General features: G+C 40.4%; 2 protein-coding genes across 3 annotated transcripts; one reads left to right on the forward strand and one right to left on the reverse strand.

Moving 5' to 3' along the window:
• Positions 1–1,892: 1,892 nt before the first annotated feature.
• TPRKB (TP53RK binding protein) lies at positions 1,893–4,833 on the reverse strand. Of its 2 annotated transcripts, XM_074167974.1 has the most exons (5): positions 4,791–4,833; positions 4,417–4,601; positions 3,571–3,693; positions 3,163–3,339; positions 1,893–2,341 (listed from the first exon to the last, which is right to left on the reverse strand). In XM_074167974.1, the coding sequence occupies exons 2-5, from the start codon at positions 4,555–4,557 to the stop codon at positions 2,255–2,257; spliced, it is 528 nt and encodes a 175-aa protein (XP_074024075.1). In that variant the 5' UTR covers positions 4,558–4,601; positions 4,791–4,833; the 3' UTR covers positions 1,893–2,254. The 2 variants fall into 2 exon arrangements, with proteins under 2 accessions (XP_074024075.1, XP_074024076.1); XM_074167975.1 differs by lacking the exon at positions 4,791–4,833 and having other exon boundaries at positions 2,222–2,341; positions 4,516–4,557.
• Positions 4,834–4,866: 33 nt separating this feature from the next.
• Positions 4,867–9,677, forward strand: ALG10 (ALG10 alpha-1,2-glucosyltransferase). The gene is made up of 3 exons (XM_074167973.1): positions 4,867–5,077; positions 5,734–5,931; positions 8,285–9,677. Exons 1-3 carry the CDS (start codon positions 4,913–4,915, stop codon positions 9,338–9,340), a joined length of 1,419 nt encoding a protein of 472 aa, XP_074024074.1. The 5' UTR covers positions 4,867–4,912; the 3' UTR covers positions 9,341–9,677.
• The last annotated feature ends 14,326 nt before the right edge of the window (positions 9,678–24,003 follow it).

Genomic DNA, 24,003 nt, shown 5'->3' on the forward strand with positions numbered 1-24,003 from the left:
TGATGCATTCTGTAAAACCACCTTTACACCAAGAAATCAGCACAGCCATTTCTCCTGAATCATAGAATCATAGAATGGTTAGAGTTGGAAGGGACCGTAAAGATCATCTAGTTCCAACACCCCTGCCATAGGCAGTGGGACACCTCCCACTAGAGCAGGTTGCTCAAAGCCCCATCCAGCCTGGCCTTAAACACTTCCAGGGATGGGGCATCCACAACTTCCCTGGGCAACCTGTTCCAGTGCCTCACCACCCTCACAGGAAAGAAGTTCCTCCTAATATCTCATCTAAATCTCCCCTCTTCCAATTTAAAACCATTACCCCTTGTCCTGTCACTACATCTCCTGACAAAGAGTCCCTCTCCGGCTCTCCTGTAGGCTCCCTTCAGATATTGGAAGGCAGCTATGAGGTCTCCCCGGAGCCTTCTCTTCTTCAGGCTGAACAACCCCAGCTCTCTCAGCCTGTCTTCACAGGGGAGGTGCTCCATCCCTCTGATCATCTTTGTGGCCCTCCACTGGACCCATTCCAACAGGTCCATGTCCTTCCTTTGTTGAGGACTCCAAAGCTGGACACAGTACTCCAGGTGGGGTCTCTACAGAGTAGAGGGGCAGAATCACCTCCCACGACCTGCTGGCCACACTTCTCTTGATGCAGCCCAGGATGCGGTTGGCTTTCTGGGCTGCCAGTGCACGTTGCTGGCTCATGTTGAGCTTCTCATCCACCAAGCTCAACATGAGCCGGCATGTTGAATTCAGCCGGCAGCTTAATAATTTCTTTTAATAAACCTTGTAATTCCCTTGGTACTTACCATTTTGCCATTGATTTGGTTGGTAAGAAAAAGATGGTATTTGTACGACTGTGTTTTAATTGAGGGAAGGATTAACCAAAACAAAAATGCAAACCAGAAGGTAGGGATTTCCATATTAAATACAGACAGACAGGCAATACTAGGTCTGTATGTCAGTTTGCTGGTCTGTTTACTGTAGTGGATAAAATTTCAGCTCTAACTCAGACTTGCCTGTCTCCCAAATATATTTTGTTTTCCCAAATACCGTGTGTAAGAATCTAGGGCATACTCTTCCAAATACTTTGTAAGCACACAAACTGTAACATCTCAGAGAACGTTAGGGAAAAACCCCACAATAGTTTTATACACATCCCAGAAAAACCATACAGCCTAACAATAATGGTATGGATTTCTACCTAATTAGGACGTATTTTTTCTTAAACAGGATGCGTTTAAGAGGTGATTAAATGATTTTCACACAGGGCTGTTGGACCTGGTGACTATTGGAAATCAGTATTTGTTTCAGTTGCCATTGATGGGCTTTCCTAACACTGGTTCAACAAGACCAAATGAGTTCAATGACCCTTTCAGAATGCTATGTAAGTTCTATCGACAATTTAAGTGAATAAATATATGGTGGAAATTTCTCTGTGAATTCTGCACCTGGAACCGGGCCCGAGGAAGTCAGCATCCCCAGTCATAATGTGGTGTTATACAGTAAAAGCACCTCTCGTTATCCTTGAACACCAACAGTACAGTACCACAGCAACACACCAGTCCCTCAGCAGCACATTGTGATGACATCAGACTGTCAGGTGCTAACACCACCACAGCATCATCCATACTGACCTTATTCATTCTTCTGTGCACCTCTGATGCCCACTGCCCCCCCACTGCCTGCCGTGGTGCCCCTCCCGCCCCTTCCAGCTCCCAAAGGGTGGGCAGTGGCTCTATCCATCAGCAGAACAAGGGAGGTGCTGCTGATAGTTTTGGAAACTTACCTTTTTTTTCTTTTTCTTCATGCTACAGAAACACCTTTCCCAGCAGTAGTATCAGTATCCACCAGGGGTGCCAAAGCAAAACAAATGAGGGAGGGTTAACAGGACTCAAACATTGTAAATAATGTTTATCTGGGACTAGCAAAACTTTTGATGAAAGAGAAAAGTAAGTACAGATTTCCAAGTCACCTGTTTACAGTCAACTTAAGGTACTGGGAAACGTGCTTTTTTTCGCTTGTTAAGAGAACGGACAGAAACGCCCATGGCAACTTCTGCTTTGCAGAGCAGCACTGCTCTCAGTGCTTAGAACACAGCTCAGATGGCCCCGTATCCAAGCTCGCTCAAGCTTTATGGTCAAAGCTCAGATGTCATCAAACTACTCAGCACTACATCACTTTCCCTGATATGCAGGATGAATTGCAATGAAGCTCTCTTTTTCCTTAAAAAAAAAATATATTTATTTCCACATTTTCATAAAACATCTTTTGTTGACATTCTGCAAACAATACTATCCAATAAGGTGCCGATTTTTTCTTCCTGCGGAGTAATTTTGTACAGCTGCAGAGAAAAAGAACAAGAAAAACATAAAAGCTGTATAAGGAGGGGAAAAAAAAAATCATCACATATCTTCTAAAAATATATACACAACAAGAAAAGATTTCCCCCTCTCCCTCACATTTTACATTAGAAATTCCTATCTTGTCTTGCCTGGAAGACAGAATTGTGAATTCTGAAACTCCAAGAGACAAAGGAAAGCTAAGAAACGGAATGAGAACAGCACATTTATCTCCATGTTATATACTATGATTTGTCCAATTTCATTCGTATGTCTCCTATCATTACTTTGATGGACATGATCGAGATGATTTAGGATACTTGAATCTTCTCAAGTGGAACACATATGCTTCAAGATACCTATCTAGCATATGGTAATCTGCATGCATGCCCTAACAGCTCCTGGCAGCTAATCAACACATTTTTATTTTAGACGCCCATGCTGGGACTATTTATGTGCTTAAGATTACGAAACTGTTCAGAACTGAAAATTTATTTTTAATTAAATGGATATTTGCCTGAGAAAACAGGAAGCAAAAGTGACTGAGTCGTAGGCAGCAAGATGGAATTTATGTTCCAACTTCCTGACAATGTTAAGGATTTGATGACTTAAGATTTGTGATGTCAGCGTGTGACAACTAGAACTTTATTTTTCCAGAGTAAGAAGATTGTAAGAAAGAAATAATCAAGTTTCACTTAAAATATGTTTCCAGTTATGCTAAAGAAACACAAACCCTAAGTTAATTACGTCCACTGATATTTAATCCGACAACTAACTAAACTATCTCTTTTCTCTATGCCAGTCATCTCTTTTGGTTACTTACCTTTTTAACTTTGGCAGTGTCTGTGAGTTGGGGGAGTTCATCTAGAGAAACCTGTTGGCCTTCTACCTGAGATGCTATGTCTTCCACATTTATAGTTTTTCCGCTGTCCACAACCAGAACAATGAGTACTGCTGTGTCACTGTCTGAAATGCCAAACTTTTTAAATGCATCTGAAATCTAAGAAAAGATGAAAACTATACTGAGAAGTATAAATTGACACACATTTTACATTAATGGAATTCTGATGAGCTACAAGAGATAACAGTCTATTAGTGTTATTAAAAATAACAGTAACTTCTATTAGTAGCCAGGTAAACATAAAGTGAATACCTGTATTTAGCTTGGCTGCATGGAACTTAGCAAGCTTCCCTGGCAAAAAAAAAAAGATTTTTGTTCAGTAAATCTTACATTGTTGTTTGGTGAAAGGCTGAAAATAATTTCTGAATAGAGAGTTCTGGTCTTCATTTTACCAATCTTGTGTAGATGAACTGCTTTGTTTGCTGCCACAAGAATTTGAAAAGGATCTACAATCTGTAAAATACAACAAAAGAAGTTAAACAAAATTTAACATGGCATTTTGAACCCTGAAAAAAAATCTGACTACTTAATTTTACTTAAGTCTGCAATCATAAAAGTGATCAATACAGTATTCTGCAAGTTATTTTGGCCATTCTTGCTCTACCAAAGTTAATGTGATTATTTACTGTGTGGGATAATACTTGACATAAAGATTATGCTATATTTCAGGTTACTGGAATCTTTTGAAAAAAGAATCACATTAATAAACCCTCTGCCAGTAAATTGCCAGATTATTTTTCTTCCCTACTGCTTTGCCAATTCTAACAAAAAAAAGACTGGTTTCAGAAACCAGTTACAGGTTTAAATGAGAACTAAGGCTCCAAGCAGCGCTGACTTTTGACAGAGCATTGAACAATTAGTACTACATTTTACAGATGGAAATAAGATTTAAACAGCTCCACCAAGTAGGGCGCGGAGTGAATCAAAATGACAATCGTTTTGGCCAATCCTGCCAGGGCTCTTTTTCCACAGACGAGCCCTTACACTTGTAGGACACCGTAATGAAATCAAAGGAGGGGCATTAGTGCGGAGAAAGCGAAGCAGGCGTGCAGCAGCTCGTACGCCAGGGATTACAAACGCTGGCCGTTTCCCACACAGTTCCCACAGAGAAGGATTTCCACGCAGCCTTCAGCGCTCTCCCGCCGCGCCAACAGGGCCACACGCGCATTCCCTCACCATGGCCGGGTTGATGAACGCCCCTTCGATGGACCCTTCCATGGCCTTTTTCCTCAGGGCGGCGGCGTTTTTGACGCGGTCGAAGAGGAGGAGGGTGACGCCGCAGCCGGGGAACAGCTCCAGCTGGTGCCTCAGGGCCATCCCGCCTCCGCCACGGGAACGGTCACACACACACGCCCCGGCTCCTATAAAACACCATTTTAATAACAGGCGACTGCTCCTCTATGGATTTCAACGCTTCACAGAGAGGAACCCCCCACGCGTGCGGGCTCCACGGGGAGCCCCGCCGCTCTCCTCACCCCTTCCCGCCCGCCATCCCTCCCTCCCTCTTCCCTTCCCGGCCCCGCCGTCGCCACGGTCCCCCAAGCCCTCACCGTCTCCCGGTGATGGCTTCCGCCGCCGCCGCCGCCAGGCCCCTCCTCCCGGCACCCAGCCCTCCCCGGAAGGGCGGCCCTTTCCCGGCCAGCGCGGCGGCGGCGGCGGCAGCAGCAGCAGCATGGAGCCGGGGGAGGCCTACGGCTTCTCCGCCGCCATGAGCGGCGCCTTCCTGCTGTCGTGCCTGCTCTTCGCGGCCATCAACCGCCAGCAGCGCGGGCCCTACATGGACGAGGTCTTCCACGTCCCCCAGGCGCAGGCCTACTGCCATGGCCGCTTCCTGCAGGTGCGGGGCAAGAGCCCTCCCGGCTGGTGTTTTCCAGTCAGGATGGATGGTTTCTGTGGACATACCGCTTGGAAAAGGGAACCTTATAACGGCCTTCCAGTACCTGAAGGGGAGCTACGGGAGAGATGGGGAGGAAGACTCCTTATCAGGGGGTGTAGCGATAGGACAAGGGGTAACAGTTTTAAACTGAAAGAGGGTAGATTTAGATTAGATATCAGGAAGAAATTCTTTACTGTGAGGGTGGTGAGACTCTGGAACAGGTTGCCCAGAGAAGCTGTGGATGCCCCATTCCTGGAAGTGTTTAAGGCCAGGCTGGATGGGGCTTTGAGCAGCCTGCTCTAGTGGGAGGTGTCCCTGCCCAGGGCAGGGGTTTGGAACTTGATGATCTTTAAGGTCCTGTCCAGTCCAAACCATTCTATGGTTTGTGGGCATTGTCTGAAATGCTGGTGTCTGCTTTCTCTTGTACAGTGGTGCGCTGGGCAAGGTACAAAGCGTTCAAAAATTTCAGTCTCGTAATGCCAGAAATTCACTAAACATCCCAGCTAAACAAAACGGGGCGTGGGTGGGGATGGTATATCATAACCCATTGCACGTCCCTGGTCTCTTTCTGTGTGGTAGCAGCTCCGTAACCACCTGTTTTTCTCTCCTCTTCCCAGTGGGACCCCATGATCACCACACTGCCAGGCCTCTACCTGGCCTCGGTGGGCGTAGTGAAGCCGGCGGCCTGGCTGTTTGGCTGGACGGGAAGCGTGGTGTGCTCTGCGGCAATGCTCCGCTTCATTAATCTCCTTTTCAGTGCCGGGAACTTCTATCTACTGTATTTACTTCTGTTCAAGATCCATCAGAAGAATAAGGTACAGTCAAAGTAGAATAATGTTGTGTGCTCATACAAGCAGTTTTGGTGGCTCTGTGTATGTTCGCTTTGCTACACGTGAGCTGTCCTCAGTTTTATATAAGCACAAATACTACTACCAATTTAGCCAAGGAGGCACATTCCTTTTCTCTAAATTTTTATAGTATCTTTTTTCTCTCTCAGGGTGCAATGCCCTATAAATTTACTCTTGTGCATAAGTAGTCCTACTGAAATAAAGTTAGTACTCGTATAGACTTATTGTCCAAAGGTCTGAATGCTCATCTAGTTGGAATTTCTTGAGACTCTCCACAAAACTTCAAGTAGTGAATTGTGAATGAAGCTCTGAGAGCTGCATTTAAACTAAAATGTGTTCTTTAGAAAGAGACTGGGTTTGATGTCAGTATTTAGAATCAGGGAATAATTCAGGTTGGAAATAACTGGAGAATGATTCAGGTTGAAAGGTTAGAAGGTCCACCCTCCAGCTTGAAGCAGGCCAGCCCTGAGATCAGACCACATTTCTAAGGGTTGGGTCCTGGAAGACGATCCAAGGATGGAGAGTGACTGCGCGGCCTCTCTGGGCAGCCTTCTCCATGCCTGACTGGCCTTACGGTGAGGAAGGTTTTTCTTGCGTCCAGTCTGAACCTCTAAATTTCAGTTTGACTGTTGTCTGTTGTCCTCCTACCGTGTACCACTTCAGGGAGCCTGGGTCCCTTTACCTGTTGACATCCTCACAGGTATTGGTAGCTGCTATTCGGTCCCCCAAGCCATCTATTTTCCAGGCTGAACAAGGCCAGCTCCCTCAGCCTCTACTTTCAGGGCAGGTGCTTCAGCCCTCAACTGTCTTGGTGGCCCTCTGCCATTGCTCCAGTTTACTGCTGCCTTTTTTGTATGACAGGACACAAAATTGGACATGATATTCTAGGTGCAGCCTAACAAATAGAGTAAAGATAGATAGTAATTTCCGTTAATCTGTTGCTATGCTCTTGCTAATGCAGACTTGATGAGAGCGTACTCTTGCTGCCTTCAAACCATTGATAAAGATGTTAAACAGGACAGGTCCCAGTATCGATCCCTGTGATACTCTGGTTGTTACGCTCACCTTTGGATGGAGTGTGACCAGTTAACCATCCAGCCAGTTCTTACCTGCCTAGCTGTCCACTCATCCACACCATAACAGTTCAACTTGGATACAAGAATATTGTGTGTTTTACATGGTGGAACATCCACCACTGCAGTAGGTAAATTGTTCCAGTGGCTAATGGCCTATTAAAAATCTTTCACCTTAGTGAAGTTCTTTAGTTTCACATTTAACCGTAAGAACATTTTTTTTTCCTGTTCCCTGATAACTGAAGGATACCTGTACTATAAAGAGAATTTCTTCTGATGTATTTTCTTACAGGAGACTCTTCATATTTAAGCATGTGATCAGACTATACAGAATTGGGTCAAATTCAATAAAAGTGTTTCCACTTTCAGAACACTTACAGTTTTATGCTTGGAGGTGGAAATAAAAATGCAAGAAAACAAAAGGTTCCAAGACAGTAGTCTAAGTGTTAGAAAGTGTAGTTGTGTTGTTGGCATTTCTTCGAATTCAGCATTTTTTCTATTCCTCTTTTCTGTAAGGTGGTGACTGGCTGTTTCACCCCGCACTACATCATTCAGAAACATCATGTGACATTTTTTAATGTTGTGAATTGCATTGCATCATGTAGTGTGTGGGATAATTGGGAGGAGTTTCTAACTGCATGGTCTCCTACCTTCTTTAAAGTTTCTTTTCTAACTCATGAATTATAAGGAAGATAAACAATAAAAGCTGCACCAAAGGTTAGAAACTTGGAACTGGCCACTATGTGGACTGACTTCAAAAGAAGCAATAGTGTAAGCATAGAACAATGTGTTCTGCTGTTTCACAAATAAACAGAATCTGATGATGCAGGGGCATAAAACATTGATTACTTTTTTTTCTTCTTTTTGCCTGTTAGTGTAACTCTTTAACTGTTCCCATAGCTAGGATAATACTCCCACAATGATGTTAGTGCCACAAGTATGTGAACACCTGATATATGAAAGCAGTTGGTATATTTTCATTGCCATATTTTTAACTCATCTGCAATAATGTTCCATACTTTCATTTGTCTTTTAACATTGTATAGTCCAACACTCTGTATTAACATAGCCAGAGGTTAACAAAAATATAGCATGCGTGCTTGTGCAGTAATAGAACCAAAGAGCATAAGAGACGTTATATTGTGTTAATGGAATTTTCAAGAATGATAGTCTTTATTTGGTTTCTGTTTATTTGGTTTTTATTTTTGTTAGAGGTTGCTAACCACATTTTTCTGTTTCTTCTCTAGGCTGTGTCTGGTTTCCAGAGAATCTTGTCTACATTAACTCTTGCAATGTTTCCCACCCTTTATTTTTTTACATTCCTTTATTATACCGACCCAGGATCAGTATTTTTTACTCTGTTTGCCTATTTAATGTGCCTTTATGGTAACCATAAAACTTCAGCTCTGCTTGGATTTTGTGGCTTCATGTTTCGTCAGACGAATATTGTGTGGACAGTTTTCTGTGCTGGAAATGTTGTTGCAGAGAAGCTAAATGAAGCCTGGAAGACAGAGTTACAGAAAAAGAAAGATGAAAAGATTTCTTCCAGGAAAGGATCATTTTCAGATTTGATCAGAATATTACGGTTTCTAATTGAATATCTCCTATCGCTTAAAAACTTGGTTACACTTGCTGCTTTAACTTGGCCATACATTGTATTAGTAACGGTGTTCTTTGTTTTTGTTTTCATCAATGGTGGGATAGTTGTTGGTGACAGAAGTAGCCACGAAGCCTGTTTGCACTTTCCTCAGCTGTTCTATTTTCTGTCCTTTACTGTCTTTTTTTCATTCCCTCATTTATTGACTCCTACTAAAATCAGGAAATTCCTTCTGTCGTTACGAAAGCACCCTGTGCAGTACAGCTTAATTGCTGTCATCTCTTTATTCCTGATCTGGAAATTTACCTATGTTCATAAGTATTTACTAGCAGATAACAGACATTATACGTTCTATGTCTGGAGAAAAATCTTCCAAAGACATGAGCTTGTAAAATATGTATTAGTTCCAGTCTATATGTTTGCTGGCTGGAGTTTTGCTGATACATTAAAATCAAAATCAATATTCTGGATCTTAATGTATTTTGTATGTTTATTAGCAGTCACAGTTCCTCAAAAATTGCTAGAATTTCGTTACTTCATTTTGCCATTCTTAATATATAGGCTCAATATTCCATTTCCATCTCTATACAGACAACTTCTGGAGTTGGCTTTTTATATTGTTGTGAATGCTGTAACTTTTTATCTTTTTCTAAACAAAACATTCCAATGGCCAAATAGTGATGAAATCCAGAGGTTTATGTGGTGACTTTTTCTTTTTTGTTTTTTTTTTAATACTTCCATACCCTTAGGAAAACCCAGTTCTGTGTCAGGACTGTGGACTTTGGAATAAAGCAACAAGTTTTGCATTATGTGAGGACTTTTTTCCCCAGTTGGAATTGGGGAAGTAAGCTGTTTGCTTCTTGCAACTGAATGTCAGATCTGGTATGTTGTAATGTGAAGATATTCCATATATTGAATTTATGAGCTCCTGGAATTAAATTCAAGATGAGAGGGAGTTTGATAACACCTTTCTGTGATTAATGTGAAATAAGAGAAATGTTTACAGTCATTTTTCATTATAATAAAATATTATGTGACATGCCCTTGAAGGTATGACAGTTTCTAAGTATGTTTCAGAGGTTTCTCTTTAAAACAAAGTATTTTATCTTTTTGCTCCCTCTGGGTGCATATTTACTCCTTGGATCAGGCCACTTCCATCTAGGTTTGCTGGCGGTCAAGGTATGAGCCGCTACTGAAGTATAATGTTTTCAAAACCTCCTACGTCCCACTGAATTTTCATGATTTTTCGTCAATGCTTACATTAGTTTTGAAAACAGAACGTAGGCTTTTAAATCATTAGAGCATTTTGAAAATTTTATTTCAAACTGATACTTAGAAAATGCAGTGGAGGCCATGTGCATGTACCTTCTTTGGGGAATAAATGTTATTGCACAACAAAAGATAAATTGCAGTTGATAACGTGACCTATTAGCAGGGGAGTAATTTATGTATGTCAGACTGAAATGTGTCATTACACAGTGGAATGCAGTCTAATGAATACCCTTTTAAATAATCAGGCTTTTACGTCCTGAGGTTCTGTGTTCACAGGTTTGTATTGAAGTAGGATACAAGTGCGCTCCCAAGTTGAACGGAATGTTTCTAAGATCTTTGACGTGTAATCTTAAAGAAATACTAATGGCATTACTGAATTGTTCTTTTAAGGGTTTTTCACATGTGTACAAGTTTAATGGAACTAGGGAGTATATATTTCGCTTTACAAAGGTAAAATACAATGTGTATATATATATTTATTTTTTTAAAAGATCTAGTGCATTATCATCAGAAAAAAAGAAGGCTGTAATGGTTCCTGTCAGTAAATGACTTTAACTAGACTCGAAAATGTTTGATCGCTTAAAGTTAACTGTTAAGCAATTTTATAAATATAACTAAATTATGTGGCAGGGGGGATCCAAAACTTCTCATACTGTATAGCATCTTTAATTTCTTTCTTGTTCTGTAATGAATATACTGCAGCCAAATCTGTGCAAACATATATTATTTCCACCCCAGTCACTCTGAAATTGAATTGTTTCTCAAAAGGTCAGTACTGTGGAGTTACTTACTCACATTAGTAGGGTTATTTTTTTTCTTTTACAGTATGCAGATCAATGTCCTGGCTCTGATCTCTTCCCTCTGCTAACACTGTGAAGAGTGTGGTTAACTCAGATTCTCTCGTCCAATGTATGTGCGACCCTCTTTCTTCTAAGGAAGGCTTAAAGCCACTCTTCAAAGAATAGGTGTATTTGTATTGAATTCTGGACCTTTGCCAGGTCCCTCTTTGCTTCTTGGCCGGTTGCCAGTATGGTAATTTGTTGATAATGTGTATACCATAAGGAAAGCCATTTTTGGTCACTCCTTATTTGCTTTATCAAGTTGAAGGGGCAAGAGAAACCAGAAATGGGTTGCTTTTCAACAATCCAGTGTGATGTCTTCTGTTGTGGTTTTAGTTGACAGATTTGGGGCGGGGAGGGGGGGAGTCTTGTGTGCCTTCTGCTTCCAATTCTGTTTTCGTATACCATGCCAGTAAAAACATAAACAAGGTAAAGATCATATGCATGTTTAAGTACAACTTCACTTGTGTCCTGAAATACTAGTACTGATTGAGTTGAAATGGTAATATGGGAAGGGATGGGGCTCTGCCTAGAACTCTGAATTGTCTTCTAGATCTGTTCTTTTTTTCTGGCTTTATGGGGAGGAGCAGGTCTTCATTTGCTTGACAAGATCAAAAATTCCTGTGCTTACATAGTCTACAGGTGTTTTGTTTTGTCCAGCCTGTCTATTGATACTGGTATCTGAAGGCCTTTGATTATCAACACTGTTAAGAGAATGTTTATGCTTCCTACTTAGCAGAGATACCAGCTGCGATTCAAGTGAAAAGAACCGAGTTTAAATATATACAATTTTAATGCATTTCTTTTATAAAGAAAAGTGAATGCAAAAAGTCTCCCCCAAATTTAGAACAAAATACCTTTCTAATGAGCTCCACACTATAAAAATTGCAGGTAGAGAGATGTGTTTGAGCTCTTGGGTTTTTTTTTAACCAATATTCTAAAATGGCATAATATTTTGTAATGTGATTTATCAGTATACTGTCTATTTTAAGTTGAGTACAATTAATCTTAATGTATTTTGCTAATTTAAAAGCAGGCTGAGTTTATCTAAGTTTAAATTAAAGAGGAAAAGTCCGTGAATTGCTAAAACATGAAAGGAGAATTTTTAGAGTAAAGCTATGTTTTCACCTTTGCTGATGAACCACAGGCAGTTTGCAGGTAATATTCAATATTAGCCTGATTCAGTCTCAGAAATCAAGATGGTTGTAATTACATCATAATTAGTCATAAAGAAGGGTCTCCAAATTCCATCAACATCTCATAGAAATTTAACATATTAGTAGCAATAACATTGTTTAAATCTAGATACAAGAAATAGTTAAATGTACTTTACAATCTTGGAGCAAGTATCTTTTGGAAAATTGATTTTTAGTATTTTGCTCCTGAAATATTTCTATTGTAGTTGTTTGTAATTTATTAGCTATTTGTCTTAAAGACATGCAGAAAGGACTGTGTTTATTCTGGTTTATGTTGCCAAGGTCCTCTTCTTTCAGTCGAATCATAATTGTTTACTTTAGGTCAATTCCTCAGCAGATGTCATTTGGCAATGAAGTTACTTACAACAGCATAAAACCGATAATTTATTGTAAATTTTACTAATCTGCTATCCATTTAGGAAAAAAATCACACTAATTTGTTGAAATGTCCAAGATGAAACCAAAAATAGTGTAGCTAATATTTTTATAATCACTATTTAAAAATAAAGGCTCAGATTCAGTTTTTCTCAGACAGAAAAGATGATGTTTTTTCAGTAACTGTTAGAGTAATAAAAATAAGAGAGCTGAACAGCCAGAGAGCATGGCTGAATTGTTTTGAGGTGGAAAAAAAAAAAAAGACGAACAATTGAACACATTGTTTTTTATTTTTAGTTAAAAACAGGTTGTTACTTGGGAAGATAGGACGTTTGTTTGATGATCCTGTGTGCTGTGAACTGCATTTTGTGTTATTTGTGAGGATTCTGTATTTCATTCCTTTTAAGTTCTTTGACAACATATGTTCACGTTCAAAATTAGCTTGAATTTTACACCATAAGTAATATGTGCATGCTGAGATATTTTTTTTTTATCTTTTCTTGTGAGTAGGTAAACCAGATGGATTTCTTCTGTTGAAAATATTGTAGGAAAAAGTATTCTATACTGGGGACAGATAATTAATTTTTGTCTGTTAATGCAGATCTAATTTTTTTTTTTTTTCACAAGGTGGCAGTCTTGTGCCGTCTTGTTGAGGTGACCAACTTCTTAATGCAATTGCTACTTGAAATAATAACGTCAGGGGTTTTAGCAAGACTATTTCTGAGAATTAGAAAACGTCAAGTTCTCTCATGGCTGATTGCTTGTTTTAGTAACTGGTTTAGCTAAAATATCCTTGTAGATAATTTTAAACATATACATTAAGTTTTAGAAAAAGAGCAAGTTTTACTCATCTTTAAAGTGTCTTATTTTGACATTTTTGGTATTTGTGGAATTTTCATGTCTGGTCTGAGAGAACAAAATGAAACTTGAAAGCTTACTTTTGGAACGATGTCGTTGTTTTAAACAGTGTAGTTGCTTGGAAAGTTAACAGATTTCCTTCTGCTGTTTTATTAATTTCACAGCATTCTTATGTTCTTCACATATTCATTCTATTCATTGCTGTCTAGAAAGAGAAAAAATCAAGAGGGCAAATTGAAGAAAGCAAAGTAATTATACCTTTGAGACTGACACATGGTGCTTTTCTGAAATAGTCACTCTTTCTAGTTGGATGATGCACATATGAAATATAAATGCTTAAATGTCTGTTAGCTCTACAATAGTTGACATACCGCATTTTAAATGCGTAGTCTAGTTTTTGTGTAATGAAAAAGTGCAAAGCCAGAGTCCGTGAAAATGACTGCTTCCAATTATCTCAAATTCTTTTTCTGCATTCACCGTCCTAATTTTTTTCTCCTGAAAAGCTTTGCTTTCTTTGCTTATCTCTTGCTAGATAGGATATGCTTTTTGTTTTCGATTCAATGACATTTGTATATCAGCTGAGGCATCTCCTGTAGAAAAACATCCTTCTTAAAAGTATGCTTTAGATGAATGCAGGTAATTGGTTGTACTAACAAACATCATTTTGCAAACAAAAAGAATGTCTCCATGAGACAGAAATGCTAACTTAGCTAGGAGTGTGTACTTAAAATGCTCTTAATTTGCAAGGGTTTTGTGCTTAATCTCAGAGTGTGCTCAGGACTTCCTGCTGTTCCTTTAGCTTCAGGGATAGTTGAGAATGAGGAGCAGGAAGCAAGAGGAAAACGATTTGTACAGATAATTGCCATTGCAGTGCTGCCGTAACTAAGAGTGTGCAACGCTCCCAGGAGCAGAAATGAGTGGGGTGCTTGGGGTGGTGGCTTTGGGGCACGGTTGCATTTAGCAGTGCACTGTGGGTTGCTAAAGTACGTGGTGATACGGGAGAGTTGTTTGTCAGACATGAGTGGGAATGTCTTCTCCAGCTGGAAGGAGAAGCTGTTTGTTGCTGGAGCTGGCCTGAGCACTGTGAGAATGATCTTGCTGAAACATGGGAGTTAATTGGTTTATTGAAAGATGTTTTGGTACTTGGCTGTGGATCTGTAAATAAAAAACGTTGTTCCTGTGTTCAAGAAATGTTGTGAGCTTACTTGAATTGCAGCTGTGTGCCAGTAATAGGGAAGGGGTTGTCTTCGTTTTTTTAAGCTGTTAGTTGCCCAGATGCTCTAGTGTTTTTATAAAGAAAAAAATTGTCATTTCTTAAAGAAGAAACACTTCTAAAACAATGTCTTCCCATGCGCTTTATATCCTGGTTTTAAGTAGATGTAAATTAATATCAATCAATAATTTGATTCAAATTGGTATGAACTCATATTAATAGTAGCAGTATACACGTTTTCAAAGATGTAATTGCAAGAGTTTGTGTCCTTAGCTACCTTCAGATCTTCTCTAACGAGATTACATTTCCACATTTTCATATGAACCCTCCCGAAAGCATTGTTATAGAAATAATCTTGTGAGTATACAGTGCAAAAGGAACGGATATGGTGATTATTGCTGACAAAAGTCTTAATTTTAGGGCATCACTTCAGACCTGCAAGTTTAATAAACGCAAATCATGCTGCATTTACCTGCATTCCCATCAAATCTCAAAGCAAGCATTGCCTGGCTGAATTGAAATTTAAATTACAAGCTTCAAAAGAACAAAGGAGACGCAGCCAGGAATATCACCTATTTCCGAGATAGTGCTTCACCCTCAGGGTCAGCGCTGAGCAAATGCCACAACATTGCTAGTGCGTGGGAGTGAGCACGTCGTAACTACAGCCCTGGCAAAGAGCAGTGTGGGTGTTTTGTGCCTGATGTTTTCTTCGTTGCATATAGGATTCCTTACTCACTGCTCCATGCAGTCCTGTGCCACTGTAGCTCTAAATACTCTTCAGCACCAAGAGGATTATTTTGTGTTAGTCCATTGAGAATGGAGGTGGGAATTCATCTGCCAGTCAAAACTACCTTCTAGTGTGATCAACTTTCTAGAGCACAGCCTGTTTGGGCAGGGGAAGCCTCACATCCAAGATTTAGGCCAGAATGACCCGTGTTTGAGGTGATTTACCCGGCAACCACTCTGCTAGCTAAATTTGAAAAGTTTCAGCCCTAGACAACATGTTAACTTGTTCTAAAGTCTCAAGAAGCTTTGTGGAATAACCTTCCCTGGTGAGGTCCAGTCCTCCAGGAAAAGAACCAGGAACATGTCAAAGGAAAAGGAATTTGCCTACTACAGTAAAGAGTTTTATGTGTGCTTGCTAAAAAACATACCAGTGCACAGTAGCTTCAATAACAATGAGTTTTGTTCAATTAATTAATTATTACTAAGATGGAATTTTCTGCATTCTTTTCTGAAACAGGGGAGAATGATAGTTTGCTTAAAACCGAAAAGAAATTAAGTGCTTGCACTTTGCTTAAGAATTAAGAAGAAAATACATTGAGGATTTTAGAGCCATCTGTTGTCTGAGAGGAGCTTTAAGTTTGCTTTCAAGATAAATACTAGTAATTTTCCTCCATCCTCCTTTACTACTTATAAAATATACACTGGTTAAATTTTGGAGGGTGTGGAGGAGGAGATAGCATTACACTGGCCTGATCCAGCTGTTTGCCTGACAGGAGGCCACAAAACTTTTATCTGGGAACTTGTACTGAGAAGGGAATTATTTTCCAGATTATGTAAGTGAATCCTGTAGGGTTTAATATTTTGCAGCTGAAATGGAGCACATCTTCTGAAAATGCACTCTTACTTAAAGCCATCAAGTAGTGATGAATTTGCCGTGTCCTTTGACGAGCTTCTTCAGAGATTAATTACTTGTACTCTTAGGAAACTTTCTTCTCTAGTTATTAGCTTTATGCTACATTTCTGCAAAGACCTTTCTCCCCATTTTCTTCTACCTGTGTGGTACATTCTGCCTTCTGCCTTTCTCTTCTGACTGCGTGGGCACACACCATTTATATTGGTGTGTGCAGATCAGAAGCCAATAATCTTTTAACCTACTGACCTACAGAGATGTGAGAACTCATGCATTCCAGATTGTTTTTCTCTGGGTGTTTTTTGCAGCGTGTAAAGAAGTACGATCACAAGAATTGAAGACTCTGCAACACTTTTGAGCTCTTTTTTTTCCATAGAGAAGTAACATCTACCCAGACATATGGATCTTGCTCCATTTAGCCAAAGCAAGCTCTGTGGCACCTTGCATGGCTACCCTTAGTTTGAAATGCATGCTGGCTATCTTCTTGGTGAAATATCATTTTGTGACTTTTAAAGTCATACTAATGGAAAAATCAGGCCAAAATAAATTTTTTAACAGTTCCCATAACAACTGCTTTCGTCTTTGTCCATGAGAAGTGGCTAGATACACACATCAGTTGACAGGAATAACCAGGGAGAAGCAAGCAGAATTAGGGCCTGTGAAGTTTCAGTCTGGCCGAGCAGTTTATGATTTGGCTGTTTCCCCTAGAGCTCCTTGAAGTTAAATGCTTCTGGAGGTAAATTTAGTTGATTGACTACAGTCTTGGTTTGTAAAGCCAGGGCTAACTTGAGTAGCCTGCTGTTGTATTGAGGGGTTGGCTATGTCTGCCTTGATACATGATTCCTTTGTGGAGGTTGAGCACAAGCATTTCCCTTTTCTGTCTGGTTTGAAATAGAGGTGTTCAGACCATGAGAATGGGGTGGCTCTGGAAGGAGACCCTCTTTCCTTTTCCTCAGGTTGACTAAAGCAAATTGTGGTTGCCTTGAAGGGGCTCTAGCTACTCTCTAATCCATGGAGTCTGTCCGCTTGAGGACCTTACAGGGCTTTAGGCTTTGTTTTAATAAACAGATCAGATAGCTAACTTTGCCAGAAGCCTTTGATTTCCAAAACCAAATGAACTCCACAGCCACCAAAATTGGTGGGCACATTCCTCTTGCACTTTGAAATACTAGCTTTATAATTAAAACTTCTTTGTGAATAAAGAGTCTTTCTGGAAATTAAATGTCAATCCTACTAGCAATTAAGGTTTCTATAAACCTTAGCATACAGTTATGGCAAAGATCAGTTAACGTACGGTTGTGACTGCATCTGACTCAAAGATGTTAAACACCTGCAAAGATTCTACCTTGCTATTTGTCGCACATAATAGAGTACATGATGCTCTTGAATTTTCTTGCCCGTCATTTTGTCAGAGCATAAGCAAACAAACAAGAAAAGCCTTTAAACTCAGTTATAATGTCTTGATAGTCTGCAGTTCCTTGGCAAAAAACAGCATGTCAAAATCAGCTTGTAGTCAATACCTTTCTTTTACTGAAGAGCTTTAAAAAATTTCTGGTAGTTTTTTTGCTGTGATGCATCTCATGATAAATGTTCTTCATCCCTTTTTGTGTTTTCTTTAACAACATAGGATCCTCTTTCCTGGACTTGGCTTTATTGGCTCATAGGTGAAAAATTGATTTGAGGGTTATCTTTATTAAGTTAAAGAAGTGTATACATTTACATGAGTAGTACTTGGGCCAAATGGACCTATACCCTGCAGTCAAAATACAGAAACAGTTCGTGTTGACAGAATACATTGAATATTTAATTTTCTCATTAAACCTAGGATAAAGTAAACAGGATGATTTGGTATCAGATTTAACATTTCATGTTACTCTGCAAGCATATAGATATCGACAATTTCTTTGATACTTTGAACATATGCTTCCAAGGCAGAGTTGAAGAAGGTAATTACAATCTAACTCTTTTCCGTTACCCACACACTAAGTTAATTGAAATGGTAGTAAATACAACTTCATGAGATGTATCTATTTTCATTTCAGTACTGCATTCTCCACGGACACTATCGAGAGGATCTAAATCAACAGGAACTACAGACTAAAGAAATAATAATGCCCTCTTGAAACACTTCAGCTGCATGCTCTCAATCTTACAACCTGAAAGAACAGGCATAAAGACCTTAAAGATTTTTGGATTCGGTATGTAGAGTAGAATGCATAATGATAAAAAATAAAACTCAAAGCAGTGACTACTTTTTTGCAGAGCTACCATTTGATATTTACAGCAATGAAACAATACGGGGAAATAGAAAGCTGAAAAGATTTTTTTCTAACAGATTTTCTGTTGCCAGCTTGTATAAGGTAGAAAGCAGCTGCACACCAAATCTGAAAAGGTAGGATCTACTTGTGCAGGTGCTCATCTGCATTTTTATGGTCCTAAATACCTTCATACATCTGATTTTTTTTTTCTTTGAACCTTCATTAGGACTTCTGTATTTTGATAACAAATAAGAGAACAAAGCGAGGAGTGTGCCTGGTGGGTCCTACAGAGGAGAAGAAAGATGAAAGTAATGCTGTGTGTGTGTGCAGGGAGCTTGGGCCAGGAATAAATTCCAGGGTAACGGCCCCACAGCCTCCAGTTTCATCCCTCTCTAGGGTGGCTGAACTCATCCTTCCCCACCATACACTGTTCCTCTTGCTTGGCCATTCCTTCTTTGGTCCCACCCTCTCTTCTTCACACAAGCTCATGCCCCAGACTATCCACAGCTGTAACTGCCTTTGTCCTGGCAGCGCCTGGCGAGATGAGACTGTGCCTTTGCTGCTGAAAGCAGGACTCTTCTTGCTCCTGAAAAGCAAAACTCAGAGCTGATTCAGTCAAGGATTTCAAGAAATCTAAATGTAGGCTGTACTTATCATCAGCTTGGTGGGATGGCATCAAAAAGACTCGCCTGGCAAAAGAAAGGAAGAAATAGTGTGTGATAATTCTACCCTGGTTGTCAGAAGCAAAAATTGCCGAGGGGAGCTTCACTTGTCTTAATTTTCATACCCGTTGTAGGGCCTCCCCAAATGATTGATCCATTTTAGCTAGGATGAGCTAGCAACCCTTTTGCCTTGTCCCGGAGATAACAGTTACAAAGTGACTGAGCTCAGCAGATTCTGTGGCTCCATCCTCAAGGAGCATTACAGCCCTAAAATTACACATTGGTCGTTAGCCCAGCCTAGCTCCCTTGTCTGAAGTGTTGCAGTATCCACACTGCTCAACCTGGAAATAGGTGGCTCTTTAGCAACCCAACAGCCAAAGGTGTCTTTCTGATGTTTTCAGAACTCATAAACTATTTGCCTCTTATTTGAGCTAATATAAATTGTGTCACCTACGGAAGATATTTTCAAAGGCACAAATGCAGACCTGCCAGTCACTAACACTTAAATATTATGATTCAAGTTCCAAAAGTCCTGAGGTTTAAACTCACAGGAAGGAACAATTTCTGTCATGCTTTCTTAATTTCTTGTACTCTAAGGTATGCTAAATGTAGTTTTCTTAGAAGTGAAATGGATATGGATAACTGAAGTATCCCAGTTGACCTCGTAACACTTGCTGTGTTCCATTCTTGTTATGTAGTTTCCCGTTGAAGGCAGCAGAGACTGGATGAGATAATGCACAAAAGGATATTTCTTTACTAGATATGTAGCTACAGAATGAAATTAACTTTTCACTGCTTTCCATGTACATGTTTCCCTGTAAAAGATTAAAAGACCTTACACTGGTTTCTGTTGGTGAGACAGGTTCTCTGGTGGCCCATTATCATAGAATCATAGAATGGTTAAAGCTGCAAGGGACCTTAAAGATCATCGAGTTCCAAACCCCCTGCCATGGGCAGGGACACCTCCCACTAGAGCAGGTTGCTCAAAGCCCCATCCAGCCTGGCCTTAAACACTTCCAGGGATGGGGCATCCACAACTTCCCTGGGCAACCTGTTCCAGTGCCTCACCACCCTCACAGGAAAGAAGTTCCTCCTAATATCTCATCTAAATCTCCCCTCTTCCAATTTAAAACCATTACCCTTGGTCCTGTCACTACATCTCCTGACAAAGAGTCCCTCTCCGGCTCTCCTGTAGGCTCCCTTCAGATATTGGAAGGCAGCTATGAGGTGTCCCCGGAGCCTTCTCTTCTCCAGGCTGAACAACCCCAGCTCTCTCAGCCTGTCTTCATAGGGGAGGTGCTCCATTCCTCTGATCATCTTCGTGGCCCTCAGCTGGACCCGTTCCAACAGGTCCATGTCCTTCCTGTGTTGGGACTCCAAAGCTGGACACAGTACTCCAGGTGGGGTTTCACGAGCGCATTACAGCTTGATGTCCTTCCAAATGGAAGGACATTAGCGGTCAAGTGGCACTTGTGAATGACTTTCTTCTTTTTGTATTTCATCTGTGATATGTGGCAAATTAGTCTCAGTGGATTTCCTCTTATTGGGTAAGGATATTTTTTCAATTTTGTATGTGTTGCCTTTATTTTTTTTCCTGAATCTTATGGCAAAAAAGATTTTTTATGAAGAGAACATAAGACTTAATTATGTAGAACCAGCCTTGTTCTCTCATTCTATACTTTATTTAATTTACAAGACTTTAAAATTGCTTCAGATAAATATATTTCCAATACGCATAACCCAGCAAAGAATTATAACCAGTGTTTTTGAAGGAAATGTGTTGAATAGTCTCCTTTCTTTATAGGTTTTTTAAAAAATACAGGTATTTATGGAAGGAAAAACATTAAACTGAAGATTAATCTTTTATCATTAATAATAAGAGACTTTGCTTTTAAATAGAGTTGTAATAATTAACCTTTACATTTTGGCTCCGCTCACAAAGCACAGATTGGTATTATTCCCTGCTTGGACAGCAAGAGTCAGTACCCTCTAGTTCCTTCTGCTTCTATTAACCCTCCCCTCTATTGTTAAATTTAAATAAATCATTTGCAAATAAAACATAAATAAAAATAACTGATCTAGACAATGAAAAACCCAAAGTGGGTAAAGAAAGAGGAGAAGCCAGGGTACTAACTATTTATCAACAGCAATCTTCTAAGTTTCCAAATTTTTTGGAAGATGGTTGCTTCCTTCTGTCTGAAGTGGTCCTTCACAACGGTGGTGCCATGATGGTGCTCAAGAGGTCAAGGCGCCCATTGCAATACTTTCTGTATTTCCTGAAGACCTGAGCTCCTGTGAGCTGAGCCTGGACTTCGGCTTTTCTGGTCATATGCCCAATTTGCTCTCCCCTCACCCTGATTTGGGGAAATTACCCATTTGGCTTTTTTAGAGTAGCTTCTGATCTGATCTGACGTACTGTGCCGTCGTAGCTAAGCGCTGGTCAGTAACACAATCTGCTACTGGAACTGGGGCAAAACCAGCACCTGGAAACAAGTCACTTGGTGGTGGTGGGGTCTCATACATCACTCTGGGGCTTATATCAGCGCTCTACAGCAAACCATTGGAAAGGTTCAGGCAAGCTGTTGGTCATGTTTATAGGTGAATGAAGCTACTGAAAAGGAGCAGCCTCTGTTGGGAATTCCAAATTTATCAGAAACAGAGCTGTCATGTTTTTTCAACAGAAAAAATACAGTTATTCTGGATTGTTATTCCTAGTTTTCAGAACACTGGTAGAAAGTACTCTACTAAATGCACAATTTCAAGAATGAAATCTGTATTTACTAGCGTGGCACACCCGTTGTAGTGATGGCAGACAGTAAATCATGATTTCACTGTTAGAAGCTAAAGTACTTAAAGTAACGAATGAGCACCCAGGCTATCCAGGCTTGTTAAAAGAACAACTATAAAAAAGGTAAAAGAAGAGGAAAGATGCCTAATGAACATTGCTATGAGGTCAGCACCTCCAAGGCTTGGATTTAGACTTACTGAAATGATGGCAAAAATGGTCGACAAAAATTCTTATTAACACTGTAATGAAGTCAAATATAAAATGTGCTATATACATACCCATGTGAATGAAAGTCCTTGCAACTGGAGACAGTGCGTATGTATAATAAGGCAAAAGATGAGTGAAAAAGGCTGTCATAGGTACTTTGCACTTTTGATGCTGCTGGAGAATGTCAGAGCATCACAGAAATGGGTGACACCTTCAGTATCCTGCAGCCGAGCGAGGAGCAGAAGATCCGAGCTCCAAACCACACCAGGCTATGCAGCAGTCAGGACTATGTAGCAGCAATTAAAAAGACCAGGGGGAATAAGTCAGTAGCTGGAACTCATTAGACCCTGAATATTTTCAAGAAAATGAGATGTACTTAGAGACAGACTGACGTTTGCTAGTATCTATACATAGAAGCGGGAGATATAAAAGAAGAAACGGGAGCCTGGCAGTGCTGTGGTTTGAACCAGATGTTGTTGGACCTGCTGGTGGCAGCCCAAGAGGAGAAACATGTCCTTCTCCTCCTCTCCTCTAACATTTGTTACCCAACCTTTCGCTGTTAAAAACTCATTATAAGCTCTGGCACAGATTTGTTACAATAATCACCTAAAAATGCTGCAATAGCTCCTGAGCTGCTGCCCTCGGAGCGTGCTGGCTGCCTACTGATAAAAGCACAGAGCTACTCTATGGGGTACAGGAGCTACCCCTCTAAGCTGCACCGCTCACCTCACAAGCTAAGTTATAGATGAGAAATTTGAATGTTTTTGGAGGCGTCTAATGTTCATGCAGGAGCCCAGATGAATGAGGAGACAGAGCACATGTCTGAATTTTCCTAGGAATGTCATCTTTCCCCAGTTGAAAGTCTGGCTTACATAGATTAGAGGATTTGGAAAAAAATAGATAGGATTTCCAGGTGCTTTACAGCCACCTTGGAAAAACAGCTGTAAACCAGCTGGAGACCTCCCTACACCGCGCAAATCAACCCCACACCGCTTGGGCAGTCGGTCGGGAGCATCCCAGCCACGCCGGGTTTACAGCTCTGCACGGCGAGGTGCAAACGCATGAGTTTCTGCTTGGAAAGGCAGCCTGGAGACATGGCAATCGCTGCAACAAGGTGGCGGGGAGAGGTAGAGATGGCTCTGCTTGTGCTCACAGGGGCTGTGGCCAAGGGCGAGTGGGAATGAGGAATTTCGGTGCAGGGCAGTAACAGGGGTGGTGTTCCTATGGCAGCGGTATGACCCGCAGTGAGAAAATTCATGTGTAAGTGAAGATTTTATTTAGCCCAGTGTACAACCACTGGTGAAGGAGAGGATTCTCTTCCAATTTTTATTTTAACGGCCATACAGGGATAACATAAATCTGATGTCCAGTCAAAGTGAATACAAGAAACTCACAAAATTGTACAATGCAGTGTTAGCAAATGTAAAGTTTTCCTTTTCTGTGATTATCTGGGGCAATTTTCCTTCATGGAAACTTAAAATAATTGCTGACAACTTAGAACCTGAGAGCAGGTAGGTGACCTGCTGATGAAAGCCACAGCTCTGAGAGCTCCTGATTCAAACAATGACATTTTTTGTTCTTCACCTCACCTATTACTGTACAACACGGATAATAAGGAAAAAGCGGAGACCTTAGCACTGACTCTGACATTTCAGTTTTTCAGTTCACTGCAAATAGGGCTGTGCTGCTCTTAAATACCCAGCATTTCTATAGTATATTACTATTAGGAACTTACTGCATTTTATTATAGCATTTCTCTAGCACAAGGCAATCCTGCCTCAAAAAGTAATCATTTTCTGTCTGAATGAAAATAAAATGCTGGTATGCTTGGAATTAGGTATTGCCTAAGCAGAACATCTTGAAAGATGTTGCTTTATAAAGCTGTTGCTTGTTTCTTCTTTTTTTTTCCCTCTCCTGGAGAGTATGAGATTTTCATTACAAGTGGCACATGTTGTAATAAGTCATATCTGTTCTACAAGTATCTATGCTAACCATAAACATGACCCAAGGCGCATTAGTCAGCCAGAAAGAGCTTGTCAAATAAAGCCTGTCTGCAGGAGGACAG

The sequence above is a fragment of the Numenius arquata genome, chromosome 2 (assembly GCF_964106895.1).
Source record: "Numenius arquata chromosome 2, bNumArq3.hap1.1, whole genome shotgun sequence".
In the NCBI taxonomy this organism is placed as follows: domain Eukaryota; kingdom Metazoa; phylum Chordata; class Aves; order Charadriiformes; family Scolopacidae; genus Numenius; species Numenius arquata.

Excerpts from the sequence above, each read along its gene's own strand:
- TPRKB (XM_074167974.1), bottom strand. The coding sequence starts at position 4,557 with ATGGCCCTGAGGCACCAGCTGGAGCTGTTCCCCGGCTGCGGCGTCACC. Across the intron at positions 3,340-3,570 it reads GCCTTTCACCAAACAACAAT|ATTTCAGATGCATTTAAAAA; the intron begins GTAAGATTTACT and ends ATCTTTTCTTAG. Across the intron at positions 2,342-3,162 it reads ACACTGCCAAAGTTAAAAAG|CTGTACAAAATTACTCCGCA; the intron begins GTAAGTAACCAA and ends TTTTCTCTGCAG.
- ALG10 (XM_074167973.1), top strand. The coding sequence starts at position 4,913 with ATGGAGCCGGGGGAGGCCTACGGCTTCTCCGCCGCCATGAGCGGCGCC. Across the intron at positions 5,078-5,733 it reads GCCATGGCCGCTTCCTGCAG|TGGGACCCCATGATCACCAC; the intron begins GTGCGGGGCAAG and ends TCCTCTTCCCAG. Across the intron at positions 5,932-8,284 it reads AGATCCATCAGAAGAATAAG|GCTGTGTCTGGTTTCCAGAG; the intron begins GTACAGTCAAAG and ends TTTCTTCTCTAG.